Raw genomic sequence first — 21,053 nt, 5'->3', positions numbered from 1 at the left:
GGAAGACATTGAGCAACAACTGGCAGAGAAACTGCAGATGTACGGCAGATTAGCACTCCAAATAGACGAGTCTACTGACATCAGTAGGGCTGCCCAGCTCCTGGCTAACGTCAGATATGTTGATGGGGACTCTATCAAAGACCTTTTTCTTCTGCAAAGAAATGGAAAGCCATACAACGGGAGAAGAAATATTCAGGGTAGCTAATGACTATTTAAAGGACAATCTGACCTGGAATATGTGCACCAGTCTTTGCACAGATGGCGCAGCATGCATGACGGGGAGAGTCAAAGGATTTATCCCTAAGGTGACAGCACAGAACCCACATATTGTGACAAACCACTGCATTTTGCATCGAGAAGCATTAGTTGCCAAAACCACGCCCCCAGAGTTGACAGAGGAGCTGGATCAGGCCGTGGAAATGGTGAATTACATCAAATTAAGGCCCCTGAAATCTGGCCTCTTCTCCCAGCTGTGCGCCGACCACACAAGCCTGATCCTCCACACAGAGGTGCGATGGTTGTCACGGGGGAAAGTTCTGTCTTATCTTTAGGAGCTTGGGGAAGAGCTTTTGGAATTTTCCCGTGAGCACGCTGTTCCACATAAGGACAAGGATGAGAGGTGGTGCGCCAGGCTGGCTTACCCTGCAAACATATTTGGGCATCTCAACGAGCTAAACGCCAAGCTTCAGGGCAGGAATGAGAACATTTTATCATCGACAGACAAGATTCAGGGATTTCTTCACCTGTGGCACAAGACTTTGGAACAGGGCTCCATGGAGATATTCCCACTGGCAGCAGCCAGGGAGCGCGCTTTATATGCCCAACACCTTCAGCGCTAAAAGAGCGGTTTGAGCGCTACTTTCCAGGTGTGGCTGACATGGAGGAGTATGACTGGATCCGAGACCCATTCAACCAGGAATCCTCAACAGAAAAGCTCACCATGAAAGACAGAGAAGAGTGTGCAGAGCTCTGTATGGACCGCACACTAAAACACTCAAACATTTAGTGAGCTCCCACTGGATCAGTTTTGGTTGGAGTACCTAAACATCACTCAACTTCTTCATTTTCCTACGACTTACCTGTGTGAGTTGGCGTTCTCTACTCTGGTTTACATGAAGAACAACAGGAGGTCACGGCTCTCTGTTGAACAGGACTTACGCCTGTCCTCAGTGCCACCGAGGATTAAAAAAATCTGTGCTCCCCGACAACCACACGTGTCTCACTGATTTGTAAGCAGGCAAAATATTTATAATAGCACAAGTTTCAATGCTGATACAAAATACAAGAGGTGTAGTTCAGGACAGTTCCGCCTTGTTGCATTGACAGTTCTTTCTGCTAAATATTTTCTGTTTTCTTCGCTTAGTTAAGTTTGACCTGTCTGGTTCAAACAGGTTTTTTGCTGTATGAAGCATTTTTGATGTATAAATTTAAAAAAATATGAAGTTTCAAATTATTTTTTTAAATATTGTGTTAATAAATATTCAAAGAAAAATATAGTTGTCACATTTTATTTGGCATTAGTAAATAATGATTACAGATATTTTACATGATACAAGTGATTATACGTGTTCTTAAGGGGCTTTTTGACACAAAAGGTGTGCCTTGAGCACAAAAAGTTTGGGAGCCACTGGTCTAGAGCACACGGGACGACGTCGTGAGCACACGGGACGACGTCGTGAGCACACGGGACGACGTCGTGAGCAGATACGAGCGTTTATTCAACCCATGAAGCTCACAGATTAATTTTTCAATAAAAAAGTAACTTTAACTTATTTACTCAAAGTAAATACAGGATAAAACTGGTATCTGTATAAAACATGAAGGGTTTTTGGTGGAATGCATCACATTTTCTACACGTTACTTTGGCACACGGGACTTTGCGCTGCTGCTGCAAACTTTTCAGCAGTCGTGGCCGATTTACGACACCTCAATGTTCTGAACCCTTTCAAAATAAAGGCTTCAGCTGTATCAATGATACAACAGTACTAGCATTAGCAATGTTGTTTCCTAGTTTTATTTTCTGCAAGAAGCCTCGTCTCACATCGTCACATCTCAGAAACCTCAGAGGATTCGTTCCCATCTTCCTGTTCACAAAAACATCTGTGTGTCCCAGTAAACCCAGCAGGAATGGGGTGGAGTGGAACTGGACAGCGACGTGACAGAACTGTGCTCCAGTTTCATCCCAGGTGCTTCATGGAGGTCTGATCAGATCATGAGTAAAGAAACCAGACCATGCTGGAAGGAACCGTTTCCAAACTGGAGGCTGCTCCAGATCTGGGCTGAGTAGCCAAGTCTGGTAGATCCAGCTGGTCCAGGTCTAGGTCCAGATCCAGGTCTAGGTCCATGTCTAGGTCCAGATCCAGGTCTAGGTCCATGTCCATGTCCATGTCCATGTCTAGGTCCAGATCCAGGTCTAGGTCTAGGTCCAGGTCTAGGTCTAGCTCCAAGTCCAGGTCAAGATCCAGGTCCCGGTCCAGGTCTAGATCAAAGTCCAGGTCCAGGTCAAGATCCAGGTCCAGATACAAATCCAGATTCAGGTCCCGATCCAGGTCCATGTCCTGGTCCCGATACAGGTCCATGTCCAGGTCCTAGTCCATGTCCAGGTCCAGATCCTGATCCTGATCCATGTTCAGTTCCAGGTCTATGTCCAGGTCCAGGTCCAGGTTCATGTCCAGGTCCATGTTCAGGTCCAGATCCAGATCCAGGTCCAGGTCCAGATCCAGATCCGTGTCCAGGTCCATGTCCAGGTCCATATCCAGATTAAGGTCGCGATTCATGTCCAGGTCCAGGTCCAGGTCCAGGTCCAGGTCCTGATCCTGATCCATGTTCAGTTTCAGGTCTATGTCCAGGTCCAGGTCCCGATCCAGGTCTAGGTCCAGGTCAAGGTCCATGTCCAGGTCCAGATTCAGGTCAAGGTCCATGTCCAGATCCAGGTCCAGATTCAGATCTAGGTCCATGTCCAGATCCAGGTCCATGTCCAGATCTATGTCCATATCCAGATCTAGGTCCCTGTCCAGATCCAGATCTATGTCCATATCCAGATCTAGGTCCCTGTCCAGATCCAGATCTATGTCCATATCCAGATCTAGGTCCCTGTCCAGATCCAGGTCCATGTCCAGATCGAGGTCCATGTCCAGGTCCAGATCCAGATCCGAGTCCAGGTCCATGTCCAGATCCAGATCCAGATCCATGTCCATGTTCATTTTCAGGTCCATGTCCAGGTCCAGGTCCAGGTCCTAATCCATGTCCAGGTCCAGGTCCAAATCCAGGTCTAGGCCCAGATTCATGTCAAGGTCCCGATCCAGGTCCACATCTAGGTCCATTTCCAGGTCCATGTCCAGATCCAGGTTCATGTCCAGGTCCAGATCCAGATCCGTGTCCAGGTCCATGTCCAGATCCAGATCCAGATCTATGTCCCAATCCATGTCCATGTCCATTTTCAGGTCCAGGTCCAGGTCCTAATCCATGTCCAGGTCCAGGTCCAAATCCAGGTCTAGGCCCAGATTCATGTCAAGGTCCTGATCCAGGTCCAGATCCAGGTCCAAGACCAGGTCCATGTCCACATCTAGGTCCATGTCCAGATCCAGATCCAGATCCAGGGCCTGATCCATTCCCAGGTCCATGTCCAGATGAAGCCACAGAGTCCTACAATGACCCTGTAGATAATAACAATCTGTGAAAAGGAAGGCTTGGAGAGCGAATGGTGACATTTAAAGATGCTTATAAATCATATCAATGCAACTAAAAAGTGATGACGAAACTCATTTTAGCAAAGTGGCAGCAATAGCAGCGAACCTGGTTCGGTTCTGCTGAGCGCCACTTCACAACATCATCTCAGGACTTTACAGACAACCAACCTGAGCCAATTAATAATCAATAGTCTAGTTAAGAGAAAACAACTGATTGCATCCGGACTTGGATCTAGTCCTCCATCCTGAGCTGCACGATGGGAAGGAACCCCCTCCGGCAGGGAGGACGGCCATCAGCCTGGACCGGTCGGGGTGGAGAGACCAGCATGACGCGGTCTTTATCCAGGAAGTCCTGGAAACATGTTCATGATACTGTCACATGTTTCTACATGGAGGAAGAGGAGCAGACAGAGGAAGAGCATCATCCTCAGCAGATTCACTACGTCCACATCGGTCTGCTGAAAGCTCCCCATCCAACCACTAGAGGGGGCAGGCATAATAAACATTATGGACTGGAACGTTTCCTGACCTGTGGGCTAAACTTGGAAAATTTTAACTACATAAAAGTAAACTGGGACCATTTTAACTGCATAAAAAGTAAAATGGGACTATTTTAACTACATGTAAACTGGGACCATTTTAACTACATAGAAGTAAACTGGGACCATTTTAACTTCATAAAAAGAAAACTGGGACCGTTTTAACTGCATAGAAATAAACTGAGACAATTTCAACTGTATAAAAAGTGAACTGGGACCATGTTAACTGCATAAAAAGGAAACTGGGACCATTTTAACTGCATAAAAAGTAAACTTGGAGAATTTCAAATACATAGAAGTAAACTGGGACCATTTTAACTACATAGAAATAAACTGGGACCATTTCAACTGTATAAAAAGTAAACTGGGACCATGTTAACTGCATGAAAAGTAAACTGGGACCATTTTAACTGCATGAAAAGTAAACTTTGACCATTTTAACTACATTGAAAAAAACTGGGTCCTTTTAACTACATAGAAGTAAGCTGGGACCTTTTTTAATGCATGAAAAGTAAACTGGGACCATTTTAACTTCATAAAAAGAAAGCTGGGACCGTTTTAACGGCATAGAAGTAAACAGGGACCATTTTATCCACATAGAAGTAAACTGGGACCATTTTAACTACATAAAAGTAAACTGCGACCATTTTAACTGAATAAAAAGTAAAATGGGACCAATTTAACTTCTTAACATGAAAACATGGGACCATATTAACTGCACAGAAGTAAACATGGGGCCATTTTAACTGCATGGAAAGTAAACTGGGACCATTTTAACTAAATGAAAGGTAAACTGGGACCATTTCAACTGTATAAAGAAGAAACTGGGACCATGTTAACTGCATAAAAAGTAAACTTTGACCATTTTAACTACATAGAAATAACTTGGGTCCGTTTTAACTACATAGAAGTAACCTGGGACCATTTTAACTACATAAAAAGTAAAACTGGGACCATTTTAACTACATAGATGTAAAAAGGGGAGCATTTTAACTTCATAAAAAGAAATCTGGGACCGTTTTAACTGCATGATAAGTAAACTTTGACCATTTTAACTACATAGAAGTGAACTGGGACCATTTCAACTGTATAAAAGTAAACTGGGACCATGTTAACTGCATTAAAAGAAAACGGGGGTCCGTGTTAACTGCATGAAAAGTAAACTGGGACCATTGTAACTGCATGAAAAGTAAACTTTGACCATTTTAACTACATAAAAGAACACTGGGACCATTTAAACTGCGTAAATAGTAAACTGTGACCATTTCAACTGCATGAAAAGTAAACTGGGACAATTCTAACTGCATAAATAGTAAACTGGGACCATTTTTAACTGCATGAAAAGTAAACTTTGACCATTTTAACTACATAGAAGTAAACTGGGACCATTTTAACTTCATAAAAAGGAAACTGGGACCATTTTTACTTAATAAAAAGTGAACTTGGACCGTTTTAACTGCATAGAAGTAAACTGAGATAATTTCAACTGTATAAAAAGTAAACTGGCACCATGTTAACTGCATAAAAAGGAAACTGGGACCATTTTAACTGCATAAAAAGTAAACTTGGAAAATTTCAACTACATAGAAGTAACCTGGGACCATTTTAACTACATAGAAGTAAACTGGGACCATTTCAACTGTATAAAAAGTAAACTGGGACCATTTTAACTGCATGAAAAGTAAACTGGGACCATTTTAACTGCATAAAAGTAAACCTGGACCATTTTAACTACATAGAAGTAAATTGGGACCATTTTAACTACATAGAAGTAAACTGGGACCGTTTTAACTGCATGAAAAGTAAACTGGGACTATTTTAACTACATGTAAACTGGGACCGTTTTAACTTCGTAAAAAGAAAACTGGAACAGTTTTAACTGCATGATAAGTAAACTTTGACCATTTTAACTACATAGAAGTAAACTGGGAATATTTCAAATACATAGAAGTAAACTGGGAACATTTTAAATGCAGAAAAAGTAACATTGGACCATTTTAACTATATAGAAGTAAACTGGGACCATTTTAACTACATAAAAGTAAACTGGGACCATTTTAACTGCATAAAAAGTAAACTGGGACCATTTTAACTGCATGAAAAGGAAACTGGGACCATTGTAATGACATAGAAGTGAACTGGGACCATTTTAACTTCATAAAAAGTAACATTGGACCATTTTAACTATATAGAAGTAAACTGGGACCATTTTAACTACATAAAAGTAAACTGGGACCATTTTAACTGCATAAAAAGTAAACTGGGACCATTTTAACTGCATGAAAAGGAAACTGGGACCATTTTAACGACATAGAAGTGAACTGGGACCATTTTAACTTCATAAAAAGGAAACTGGGACCGTTTTAACGGCATAGAAGTAAACTAGGACCATTTTAACGACATATAAGTAAACTGGGACCATTTTATCCACATAGAAGTAAACTGGGACCATTTTAACTAAATGAAAGGTAAACTGGGACCATTTCAACTGTATAAAGAAGAAACTGGGACCATGTTAACTGCATAAAAAGTAAACTTTGACCATTTTAACTACATAGAAATAACTTGGGTCCGTTTTAACTACATAGAAGTAACCTGGGACCATTTTAACTACATAAAAAGTAAAACTGGGACCATTTTAACTACATAGATGTAAAAAGGGGAGCATTTTAACTTCATAAAAAGAAATCTGGGACCGTTTTAACTGCATGATAAGTAAACTTTGACCATTTTAACTACATAGAAGTGAACTGGGACCATTTCAACTGTATAAAAGTAAACTGGGACCATGTTAACTGCATTAAAAGAAAACGGGGGTCCGTGTTAACTGCATGAAAAGTAAACTGGGACCATTGTAACTGCATGAAAAGTAAACTTTGACCATTTTAACTACATAAAAGAACACTGGGACCATTTAAACTGCGTAAATAGTAAACTGTGACCATTTCAACTGCATGAAAAGTAAACTGGGACAATTCTAACTGCATAAATAGTAAACTGGGACCATTTTTAACTGCATGAAAAGTAAACTTTGACCATTTTAACTACATAGAAGTAAACTGGGACCATTTTAACTTCATAAAAAGGAAACTGGGACCATTTTTACTTAATAAAAAGTGAACTTGGACCGTTTTAACTGCATAGAAGTAAACTGAGATAATTTCAACTGTATAAAAAGTAAACTGGCACCATGTTAACTGCATAAAAAGGAAACTGGGACCATTTTAACTGCATAAAAAGTAAACTTGGAAAATTTCAACTACATAGAAGTAACCTGGGACCATTTTAACTACATAGAAGTAAACTGGGACCATTTCAACTGTATAAAAAGTAAACTGGGACCATTTTAACTGCATGAAAAGTAAACTGGGACCATTTTAACTGCATAAAAGTAAACCTGGACCATTTTAACTACATAGAAGTAAATTGGGACCATTTTAACTACATAGAAGTAAACTGGGACCGTTTTAACTGCATGAAAAGTAAACTGGGACTATTTTAACTACATGTAAACTGGGACCGTTTTAACTTCGTAAAAAGAAAACTGGAACAGTTTTAACTGCATGATAAGTAAACTTTGACCATTTTAACTACATAGAAGTAAACTGGGAATATTTCAAATACATAGAAGTAAACTGGGAACATTTTAACTGCATAAAAAGTAACATTGGACCATTTTAACTATATAGAAGTAAACTGGGACCATTTTAACTACATAAAAGTAAACTGGGACCATTTTAACTGCATAAAAAGTAAACTGGGACCATTTTAACTGCATGAAAAGGAAACTGGGACCATTGTAATGACATAGAAGTGAACTGGGACCATTTTAACTTCATAAAAAGTAACATTGGACCATTTTAACTATATAGAAGTAAACTGGGACCATTTTAACTACATAAAAGTAAACTGGGACCATTTTAACTGCATAAAAAGTAAACTGGGACCATTTTAACTGCATGAAAAGGAAACTGGGACCATTTTAACGACATAGAAGTGAACTGGGACCATTTTAACTTCATAAAAAGGAAACTGGGACCGTTTTAACGGCATAGAAGTAAACTGGGACCATTTTAACGACATATAAGTAAACTGGGACCATTTTATCCACATAGAAGTAAACTGGGACCATTTTAACTACATAGAAGTAAAGCGGGGCCAATTTAACTACATAGAAGTAAACTGCGACCATTTTAACTGAATAAAAAGTAAAATGGGACCATTTTAACTGCTTAACATGTAAACATGGGACCATATTAACTGCAGAGAAGTAAACATGGGACCATATTAACTGTATAAAAAGTAAACTGGGACCATTTTAACTTCATTAAAAGTAAACAGGGACCATTTTAACTGCATGGAAACTAAACTGGGACCGTTTTCACTGCATGAAAAGTAAACTGGGACCGTTTTTAATGCATGAAAAGTAAACTGGAACCATTTTACCTACATAGAAGTAAATTGGTACCATTGTAACTACACAGAAGTAAACTGGGGTCAATTTAACTACATAGAAGTAAACTGGGACCATTTTAACTACATAGTAGTGAACTGGGAAAATTTTAACTGCATTAAAGGAAACTGGGACCATTTTAACTGAATGAAAAGTGAACTGGGACCATTTTAACTGCATGAAAAGTAAACTTTGACCATTTTAACTACATTGAAAAAAACTGGGTCCTTTTAACTACATAGAAGTAAGCTGGGACCTTTTTTAATGCATGAAAAGTAAACTGGGACCATTTTAACTTCATAAAAAGAAAGCTGGGACCGTTTTAACGGCATAGAAGTAAACAGGGACCATTTTATCCACATAGAAGTAAACTGGGACCATTTTAACTACATAAAAGTAAACTGCGACCATTTTAACTGAATAAAAAGTAAAATGGGACCAATTTAACTTCTTAACATGAAAACATGGGACCATATTAACTGCACAGAAGTAAACATGGGGCCATTTTAACTGCATGGAAAGTAAACTGGGACCATTTTAACTAAATGAAAGGTAAACTGGGACCATTTCAACTGTATAAAGAAGAAACTGGGACCATGTTAACTGCATAAAAAGTAAACTTTGACCATTTTAACTACATAGAAATAACTTGGGTCCGTTTTAACTACATAGAAGTAACCTGGGACCATTTTAACTACATAAAAAGTAAAACTGGGACCATTTTAACTACATAGATGTAAAAAGGGGAGCATTTTAACTTCATAAAAAGAAATCTGGGACCGTTTTAACTGCATGATAAGTAAACTTTGACCATTTTAACTACATAGAAGTGAACTGGGACCATTTCAACTGTATAAAAGTAAACTGGGACCATGTTAACTGCATTAAAAGAAAACGGGGGTCCGTGTTAACTGCATGAAAAGTAAACTGGGACCATTGTAACTGCATGAAAAGTAAACTTTGACCATTTTAACTACATAAAAGAACACTGGGACCATTTAAACTGCGTAAATAGTAAACTGTGACCATTTCAACTGCATGAAAAGTAAACTGGGACAATTCTAACTGCATAAATAGTAAACTGGGACCATTTTTAACTGCATGAAAAGTAAACTTTGACCATTTTAACTACATAGAAGTAAACTGGGACCATTTTAACTTCATAAAAAGGAAACTGGGACCATTTTTACTTAATAAAAAGTGAACTTGGACCGTTTTAACTGCATAGAAGTAAACTGAGATAATTTCAACTGTATAAAAAGTAAACTGGCACCATGTTAACTGCATAAAAAGGAAACTGGGACCATTTTAACTGCATAAAAAGTAAACTTGGAAAATTTCAACTACATAGAAGTAACCTGGGACCATTTTAACTACATAGAAGTAAACTGGGACCATTTCAACTGTATAAAAAGTAAACTGGGACCATTTTAACTGCATGAAAAGTAAACTGGGACCATTTTAACTGCATAAAAGTAAACCGGGACCATTTTAACTACATAGAAGTAAATTGGGACCATTTTAACTACATAGAAGTAAACTGGGACCGTTTTAACTGCATGAAAAGTAAACTGGGACTATTTTAACTACATGTAAACTGGGACCGTTTTAACTTCGTAAAAAGAAAACTGGAACAGTTTTAACTGCATGATAAGTAAACTTTGACCATTTTAACTACATAGAAGTAAACTGGGAATATTTCAAATACATAGAAGTAAACTGGGAACATTTTAACTGCATAAAAAGTAACATTGGACCATTTTAACTATATAGAAGTAAACTGGGACCATTTTAACTACATAAAAGTAAACTGGGACCATTTTAACTGCATAAAAAGTAAACTGGGACCATTTTAACTGCATGAAAAGGAAACTGGGACCATTGTAATGACATAGAAGTGAACTGGGACCATTTTAACTTCATAAAAAGTAACATTGGACCATTTTAACTATATAGAAGTAAACTGGGACCATTTTAACTACATAAAAGTAAACTGGGACCATTTTAACTGCATAAAAAGTAAACTGGGACCATTTTAACTGCATGAAAAGGAAACTGGGACCATTTTAACGACATAGAAGTGAACTGGGACCATTTTAACTTCATAAAAAGGAAACTGGGACCGTTTTAACGGCATAGAAGTAAACTAGGACCATTTTAACGACATATAAGTAAACTGGGACCATTTTATCCACATAGAAGTAAACTGGGACCATTTTAACTAAATGAAAGGTAAACTGGGACCATTTCAACTGTATAAAGAAGAAACTGGGACCATGTTAACTGCATAAAAAGTAAACTTTGACCATTTTAACTACATAGAAATAACTTGGGTCCGTTTTAACTACATAGAAGTAACCTGGGACCATTTTAACTACATAAAAAGTAAAACTGGGACCATTTTAACTACATAGATGTAAAAAGGGGAGCATTTTAACTTCATAAAAAGAAATCTGGGACCGTTTTAACTGCATGATAAGTAAACTTTGACCATTTTAACTACATAGAAGTGAACTGGGACCATTTCAACTGTATAAAAGTAAACTGGGACCATGTTAACTGCATTAAAAGAAAACGGGGGTCCGTGTTAACTGCATGAAAAGTAAACTGGGACCATTGTAACTGCATGAAAAGTAAACTTTGACCATTTTAACTACATAAAAGAACACTGGGACCATTTAAACTGCGTAAATAGTAAACTGTGACCATTTCAACTGCATGAAAAGTAAACTGGGACAATTCTAACTGCATAAATAGTAAACTGGGACCATTTTTAACTGCATGAAAAGTAAACTTTGACCATTTTAACTACATAGAAGTAAACTGGGACCATTTTAACTTCATAAAAAGGAAACTGGGACCATTTTTACTTAATAAAAAGTGAACTTGGACCGTTTTAACTGCATAGAAGTAAACTGAGATAATTTCAACTGTATAAAAAGTAAACTGGCACCATGTTAACTGCATAAAAAGGAAACTGGGACCATTTTAACTGCATAAAAAGTAAACTTGGAAAATTTCAACTACATAGAAGTAACCTGGGACCATTTTAACTACATAGAAGTAAACTGGGACCATTTCAACTGTATAAAAAGTAAACTGGGACCATTTTAACTGCATGAAAAGTAAACTGGGACCATTTTAACTGCATAAAAGTAAACCTGGACCATTTTAACTACATAGAAGTAAATTGGGACCATTTTAACTACATAGAAGTAAACTGGGACCGTTTTAACTGCATGAAAAGTAAACTGGGACTATTTTAACTACATGTAAACTGGGACCGTTTTAACTTCGTAAAAAGAAAACTGGAACAGTTTTAACTGCATGATAAGTAAACTTTGACCATTTTAACTACATAGAAGTAAACTGGGAATATTTCAAATACATAGAAGTAAACTGGGAACATTTTAACTGCATAAAAAGTAACATTGGACCATTTTAACTATATAGAAGTAAACTGGGACCATTTTAACTACATAAAAGTAAACTGGGACCATTTTAACTGCATAAAAAGTAAACTGGGACCATTTTAACTGCATGAAAAGGAAACTGGGACCATTGTAATGACATAGAAGTGAACTGGGACCATTTTAACTTCATAAAAAGTAACATTGGACCATTTTAACTATATAGAAGTAAACTGGGACCATTTTAACTACATAAAAGTAAACTGGGACCATTTTAACTGCATAAAAAGTAAACTGGGACCATTTTAACTGCATGAAAAGGAAACTGGGACCATTTTAACGACATAGAAGTGAACTGGGACCATTTTAACTTCATAAAAAGGAAACTGGGACCGTTTTAACGGCATAGAAGTAAACTAGGACCATTTTAACGACATATAAGTAAACTGGGACCATTTTATCCACATAGAAGTAAACTGGGACCATTTTAACTAAATGAAAGGTAAACTGGGACCATTTCAACTGTATAAAGAAGAAACTGGGACCATGTTAACTGCATAAAAAGTAAACTTTGACCATTTTAACTACATAGAAATAACTTGGGTCCGTTTTAACTACATAGAAGTAACCTGGGACCATTTTAACTACATAAAAAGTAAAACTGGGACCATTTTAACTACATAGATGTAAAAAGGGGAGCATTTTAACTTCATAAAAAGAAATCTGGGACCGTTTTAACTGCATGATAAGTAAACTTTGACCATTTTAACTACATAGAAGTGAACTGGGACCATTTCAACTGTATAAAAGTAAACTGGGACCATGTTAACTGCATTAAAAGAAAACGGGGGTCCGTGTTAACTGCATGAAAAGTAAACTGGGACCATTTTAACTGCATGAAAAGTAAACTTTGACCATTTTAACTACATAAAAGAACACTGGGACCATTTAAACTGCGTAAATAGTAAACTGTGACCATTTCAACTGCATGAAAAGTAAACTGGGACAATTCTAACTGCATAAATAGTAAACTGGGACCATTTTTAACAGCATGAAAAGTAAACTTTGACCATTTTAACTACATAGAAGTAAACTGGGACCATTTTAACTTCATAAAAAGGAAACTGGGACCATTTTTACTTAATAAAAAGTGAACTTGGACCGTTTTAACTGCATAGAAGTAAACTGAGATAATTTCAACTGTATAAAAAGTAAACTGGCACCATGTTAACTGCATAAAAAGGAAACTGGGACCATTTTAACTGCATAAAAAGTAAACTTGGAAAATTTCAACTACATAGAAGTAACCTGGGACCATTTTAACTACATAGAAGTAAACTGGGACCATTTCAACTGTATAAAAAGTAAACTGGGACAATTTTAACTGCATGAAAAGTAAACTGGGACCATTTTAACTGCATAAAAGTAAACCTGGACCATTTTAACTACATAGAAGTAAATTGGGACCATTTTAACTACATAGAAGTAAACTGGGACCGTTTTAACTGCATGAAAAGTAAACTGGGACTATTTTAACTACATGTAAACTGGGACCGTTTTAACTTCGTAAAAAGAAAACTGGAACAGTTTTAACTGCATGATAAGTAAACTTTGACCATTTTAACTACATAGAAGTAAACTGGGAATATTTCAAATACATAGAAGTAAACTGGGAACATTTTAACTGCATAAAAAGTAACATTGGACCATTTTAACTATATAGAAGTAAACTGGGACCATTTTAACTACATAAAAGTAAACTGGGACCATTTTAACTGCATAAAAAGTAAACTGGGACCATTTTAACTGCATGAAAAGGAAACTGGGACCATTGTAATGACATAGAAGTGAACTGGGACCATTTTAACTTCATAAAAAGTAACATTGGACCATTTTAACTATATAGAAGTAAACTGGGACCATTTTAACTACATAAAAGTAAACTGGGACCATTTTAACTGCATAAAAAGTAAACTGGGACCATTTTAACTGCATGAAAAGGAAACTGGGACCATTTTAACGACATAGAAGTGAACTGGGACCATTTTAACTTCATAAAAAGGAAACTGGGACCGTTTTAACGGCATAGAAGTAAACTAGGACCATTTTAACGACATATAAGTAAACTGGGACCATTTTATCCACATAGAAGTAAACTGGGACCATTTTAACTACATAGAAGTAAAGCGGGGCCAATTTAACTACATAGAAGTAAACTGCGACCATTTTAACTGAATAAAAAGTAAAATGGGACCATTTTAACTGCTTAACATGTAAACATGGGACCATATTAACTGCAGAGAAGTAAACATGGGACCATATTAACTGTATAAAAAGTAAACTGGGACCATTTTAACTTCATTAAAAGTAAACAGGGACCATTTTAACTGCATGGAAACTAAACTGGGACCGTTTTCACTGCATGAAAAGTAAACTGGGACCGTTTTTAATGCATGAAAAGTAAACTGGAACCATTTTACCTACATAGCAGTAAATTGGTACCATTGTAACTACACAGAAGTAAACTGGGGTCAATTTAACTACATAGAAGTAAACTGGGACCATTTTAACTACATAGTAGTGAACTGGGAAAATTTTAACTGCATTAAAGGAAACTGGGACCATTTTAACTGAATGAAAAGTGAACTGGGACCATTTTAACGACATAGAAGTGAACTGGGACCATTTTAACTTCATAAAAAGGAAACTGGGACCATTTTAACTTCATAAAAAGGAAACTGGGACCATTTTAACGACATAGAAGTAAACTGGGACCATTTTATCCACATAGAAGTAAACTGGGACCATTTAAACGACATAGAAGTAAACTGGGACCATTTTATCCACATAGAAGTAAACTGGGACCATTTAAACTACATAGAAGTAAACTGGGAATATTTCAAATACATAGAAGTAAACTGGGAACATTTTAACTGCATAAAAAGTAACATTGGACCATTTTAACTATATAGAAGTAAACTGGGACCATTTTAACTACATAAAAGTAAACTGGGACCATTTTAACTGCATAAAAAGTAAACTGGGACCATTTTAACTGCATGAAAAGGAAACTGGGACCATTTTAACGACATAGAAGTGAACTGGGACCATTTTAACTTCATAAAAAGGAAACTGGGACCGTTTTAACGGCATAGAAGTAAACTGGGACCATTTTAACGACATATAAGTAAACTGGGACCATTTTATCCACATAGAAGTAAACTGGGACCATTTTAACTACATAGAAGTAAAGCGGGGCCAATTTAACTACATAGAAGTAAACTGCGACCATTTTAACTGAATAAAAAGTAAAATGGGACCACTTTAACTGCTTAACATGTAAACATGGGACCATATTAACTGCACAGAAGTAAACATGGGACCATATTAACTGTATAAAAAGTAAACTGGGACCATTTTAACTTCATTAAAAGTAAACAGGGACCATTTTAACTGCATGGAAACTAAACTGGGACAGTTTTCACTGCATGAAAAGTAAACTGGGACCGTTTTTAATGCATGAAAAGTAAACTGGAACCATTTTACCTACATAGAAGTAAATTGGTACCATTGTAACTACACAGAAGTAAACTGGGGTCAATTTAACTACATAGAAGTAAACTGGGACCATTTTAACTACATAGTAGTAAACCGGGAAAATTTTAACTGCATTAAAGGAAACTGGGACCATTTTAACTGAATGAAAAGTGAACTGGGACCATTTTAACGACATAGAAGTGAACTGGGACCGTTTTAACTACATAAAAAGTGAACTGGGACCATTTTAACTGCATGATAAGTAAACTTTGACCATTTTAACTACATAGAAGTGAACTGGGACCATTTCAACTGTATAAAAGTAAACTGGGACCATGTTAACTGCATTAAAAGAAAACGGGGGTCCGTGTTAACTGCATGAAAAGTAAACTGGGACCATTTTAACTGCATGAAAAGTAAACTTTGACCATTTTAACTACATAAAAGAACACTGGGACCATTTAAACTGCGTAAATAGTAAACTGTGACCATTTCAACTGCATGAAAAGTAAACTGGGACAATTCTAACTGCATAAATAGTAAACTGGGACCATTTTTAACTGCATGAAAAGTAAACTTTGACCATTTTAACTACATAGAAGTAAACTGGGACCATTTTAACTTCATAAAAAGAAAACTGGGACCGTTTTAACTGCATAGAAATAAACTGAGACAATTTCAACTGTATAAAAAGTGAACTGGGACCATGTTAACTGCATAAAAAGGAAACTGGGACCATTTTAACTGCATAAAAAGTAAACTTGGAGAATTTCAAATACATAGAAGTAAACTGGGACCATTTTAACTACATAGAAATAAACTGGGACCATTTCAACTGTATAAAAAGTAAACTGGGACCATGTTAACTGCATGAAAAGTAAACTGGGACCATTTTAACTGCATGAAAAGTAAACTTTGACCATTTTAACTACATTGAAAAAAACTGGGTCCTTTTAACTACATAGAAGTAAGCTGGGACCTTTTTTAATGCATGAAAAGTAAACTGGGACCATTTTAACTTCATAAAAAGAAAGCTGGGACCGTTTTAACGGCATAGAAGTAAACAGGGACCATTTTATCCACATAGAAGTAAACTGGGACCATTTTAACTACATAAAAGTAAACTGCGACCATTTTAACTGAATAAAAAGTAAAATGGGACCAATTTAACTTCTTAACATGAAAACATGGGACCATATTAACTGCACAGAAGTAAACATGGGGCCATTTTAACTGCATGGAAAGTAAACTGGGACCATTTTAACTAAATGAAAGGTAAACTGGGACCATTTCAACTGTATAAAGAAGAAACTGGGACCATGTTAACTGCATAAAAAGTAAACTTTGACCATTTTAACTACATAGAAATAACTTGGGTCCGTTTTAACTACATAGAAGTAACCTGGGACCATTTTAACTACATAAAAAGTAAAACTGGGACCATTTTAACTACATAGATGTAAAAAGGGGAGCATTTTAACTTCATAAAAAGAAATCTGGGACCGTTTTAACTGCATGATAAGTAAACTTTGACCATTTTAACTACATAGAAGTGAACTGGGACCATTTCAACTGTATAAAAGTAAACTGGGACCATGTTAACTGCATTAAAAGAAAACGGGGGTCCGTGTTAACTGCATGAAAAGTAAACTGGGACCATTGTAACTGCATGAAAAGTAAACTTTGACCATTTTAACTACATAAAAGAACACTGGGACCATTTAAACTGCGTAAATAGTAAACTGTGACCATTTCAACTGCATGAAAAGTAAACTGGGACAATTCTAACTGCATAAATAGTAAACTGGGACCATTTTTAACTGCATGAAAAGTAAACTTTGACCATTTTAACTACATAGAAGTAAACTGGGACCATTTTAACTTCATAAAAAGGAAACTGGGACCATTTTTACTTAATAAAAAGTGAACTTGGACCGTTTTAACTGCATAGAAGTAAACTGAGATAATTTCAACTGTATAAAAAGTAAACTGGCACCATGTTAACTGCATAAAAAGGAAACTGGGACCATTTTAACTGCATAAAAAGTAAACTTGGAAAATTTCAACTACATAGAAGTAACCTGGGACCATTTTAACTACATAGAAGTAAACTGGGACCATTTCAACTGTATAAAAAGTAAACTGGGACCATTTTAACTGCATGAAAAGTAAACTGGGACCATTTTAACTGCATAAAAGTAAACCTGGACCATTTTAACTACATAGAAGTAAATTGGGACCATTTTAACTACATAGAAGTAAACTGGGACCGTTTTAACTGCATGAAAAGTAAACTGGGACTATTTTAACTACATGTAAACTGGGACCGTTTTAACTTCGTAAAAAGAAAACTGGAACAGTTTTAACTGCATGATAAGTAAACTTTGACCATTTTAACTACATAGAAGTAAACTGGGAATATTTCAAATACATAGAAGTAAACTGGGAACATTTTAACTGCATAAAAAGTAACATTGGACCATTTTAACTATATAGAAGTAAACTGGGACCATTTTAACTACATAAAAGTAAACTGGGACCATTTTAACTGCATAAAAAGTAAACTGGGACCATTTTAACTGCATGAAAAGGAAACTGGGACCATTGTAACGACATAGAAGTGAACTGGGACCATTTTAACTTCATAAAAAGTAACATTGGACCATTGTAACTATATAGAAGTAAACTGGGACCATTTTAACTACATAAAAGTAAACTGGGACCATTTTAACTGCATAAAAAGTAAACTGGGACCATTTTAACTGCATGAAAAGGAAACTGGGACCATTTTAACGACATAGAAGTGAACTGGGACCATTTTAACTTCATAAAAAGGAAACTGGGACCGTTTTAACGGCATAGAAGTAAACTAGGACCATTTTAACGACATATAAGTAAACTGGGACCATTTTATCCACATAGAAGTAAACTGGGACCATTTTAACTACATAGAAGTAAAGCGGGGCCAATTTAACTACATAGAAGTAAACTGCGACCATTTTAACTGAATAAAAAGTAAAATGGGACCATTTTAACTGCTTAACATGTAAACATGGGACCATATTAACTGCAGAGAAGTAAACATGGGACCATATTAACTGTATAAAAAGTAAACTGGGACCATTTTAACTTCATTAAAAGTAAACAGGGACCATTTTAACTGCATGGAAACTAAACTGGGACCGTTTTCACTGCATGAAAAGTAAACTGGGACCGTTTTTAATGCATGAAAAGTAAACTGGAACCATTTTACCTACATAGCAGTAAATTGGTACCATTGTAACTACACAGAAGTAAACTGGGGTCAATTTAACTACATAGAAGTAAACTGGGACCATTTTAACTACATAGTAGTGAACTGGGAAAATTTTAACTGCATTAAAGGAAACTGGGACCATTTTAACTGAATGAAAAGTGAACTGGGACCATTTTAACGACATAGAAGTGAACTGGGACCATTTTAACTTCATAAAAAGGAAACTGGGACCGTTTTAACGGCATACAAGTAAACTGGGACCATTTTAACGACATAGAAGTAAACTGGGACCATTTTATCCACATAGAAGTAAACTGGGACCATTTAAACGACATAGAAGTAAACTGGGACCATTTTATCCACATAGAAGTAAACTGGGACCATTTAAACTACATAGAAGTAAACTGGGAATATTTCAAATACATAGAAGTAAACTGGGAACATTTTAACTGCATAAAAAGTAACATTGGACCATTTTAACTATATAGAAGTAAACTGGGACCATTTTAACTACATAAAAGTAAACTGGGACCATTTTAACTGCATAAAAAGTAAACTGGGACCATTTTAACTGCATGAAAAGGAAACTGGGACCATTTTAACGACATAGAAGTGAACTGGGACCATTTTAACTTCATAAAAAGGAAACTGGGACCGTTTTAACGGCATAGAAGTAAACTAGGACCATTTTAACGACATATAAGTAAACTGGGACCATTTTATCCACATAGAAGTAAACTGGGACCATTTTAACTACATAGAAGTAAAGCGGGGCCAATTTAACTACATAGAAGTAAACTGCGACCATTTTAACTGAATAAAAAGTAAAATGGGACCACTTTAACTGCTTAACATGTAAACATGGGACCATATTAACTGCACAGAAGTAAACATGGGACCATATTAACTGTATAAAAAGTAAACTGGGACCATTTTAACTTCATTAAAAGTAAACAGGGACCATTTTAACTGCACGGAAACTAAACTGGGACAGTTTTCACTGCATGAAAAGTAAACTGGGACCGTTTTTAATGCATGAAAAGTAAACTGGAACCATTTTACCTACATAGAAGTAAATTGGTACCATTGTAACTACACAGAAGTAAACTGGGGTCAATTTAACTACATAGAAGTAAACTGGGACCATTTTAACTACATAGTAGTAAACCGGGAAAATTTTAACTGCATTAAAGGAAACTGGGACCATTTTAACTGAATGAAAAGTGAACTGGGACCATTTTAACGACATAGAAGTGAACTGGGACCGTTTTAACTACATAAAAAGTGAACTGGGACCATTTTAACTGCATGATAAGTAAACTTTGACCATTTTAACTACATAGAAGTGAACTGGGACCATTTCAACTGTATAAAAGTAAACTGGGACCATGTTAACTGCATTAAAAGAAAACGGGGGTCCGTGTTAACTGCATGAAAAGTAAACTGGGACCATTTTAACTGCATGAAAAGTAAACTTTGACCATTTTAACTACATAAAAGAACACTGGGACCATTTAAACTGCGTAAATAGTAAACTGTGACCATTTCAACTGCATGAAAAGTAAACTGGGACAATTCTAACTGCATAAATAGTAAACTGGGACCATTTTTAACTGCATGAAAAGTAAACTTTGACCATTTTAACTACATAGAAGTAAACTGGGACCATTTTAACTTCATAAAAAGAAAACTGGGACCGTTTTAACTGCATAGAAATAAACTGAGACAATTTCAACTGTATAAAAAGTGAACTGGGACCATGTTAACTGCATAAAAAGGAAACTGGGACCATTTTAACTGCATAAAAAGTAAACTTGGAGAATTTCAAATACATAGAAGTAAACTGGGACCATTTTAACTACATAGAAATAAACTGGGACCATTTCAACTGTATAAAAAGTAAACTGGGACCATGTTAACTGCATGAAAAGTAAACTGGGACCATTTTAACTGCATGAAAAGTAAACTTTGACCATTTTAACTACATTGAAAAAAACTGGGTCCTTTTAACTACATAGAAGTAAGCTGGGACCTTTTTTAATGCATGAAAAGTAAACTGGGACCATTTTAACTTCATAAAAAGAAAGCTGGGACCGTTTTAACGGCATAGAAGTAAACAGGGACCATTTTATCCACATAGAAGTAAACTGGGACCATTTTAACTACATA

The 21,053-nt window shown here is 36.3% G+C and overlaps 1 protein-coding gene across 1 annotated transcript in view; it reads right to left on the bottom strand.

Moving 5' to 3' along the window:
- Positions 1–2,588: 2,588 nt before the first annotated feature.
- The window catches only part of LOC306755428 (uncharacterized protein), a gene marked incomplete at its 3' end in the record, with an annotated part of 155,255 nt that continues 136,790 nt past the window's right edge, over positions 2,589–21,053 (bottom strand). Inside the window, exon 2 of the mRNA XM_079239807.1 lies at positions 2,589–3,656. Coding sequence (XP_079095933.1) covers positions 2,589–3,215 — 627 coding nt within the window. The 5' untranslated portion in view covers positions 3,216–3,656. The remainder of the gene's footprint in view (positions 3,657–21,053) is intronic.

This window comes from Telmatherina bonti, assembly GCF_933228915.1.
Source record: "Telmatherina bonti genome assembly, chromosome: 4".
NCBI lineage: Eukaryota > Metazoa > Chordata > Actinopteri > Atheriniformes > Telmatherinidae > Telmatherina > Telmatherina bonti.
Note: the sequence above shows the minus strand (reverse complement) of the source record. Positions and strands in the feature narration are given on the sequence as shown.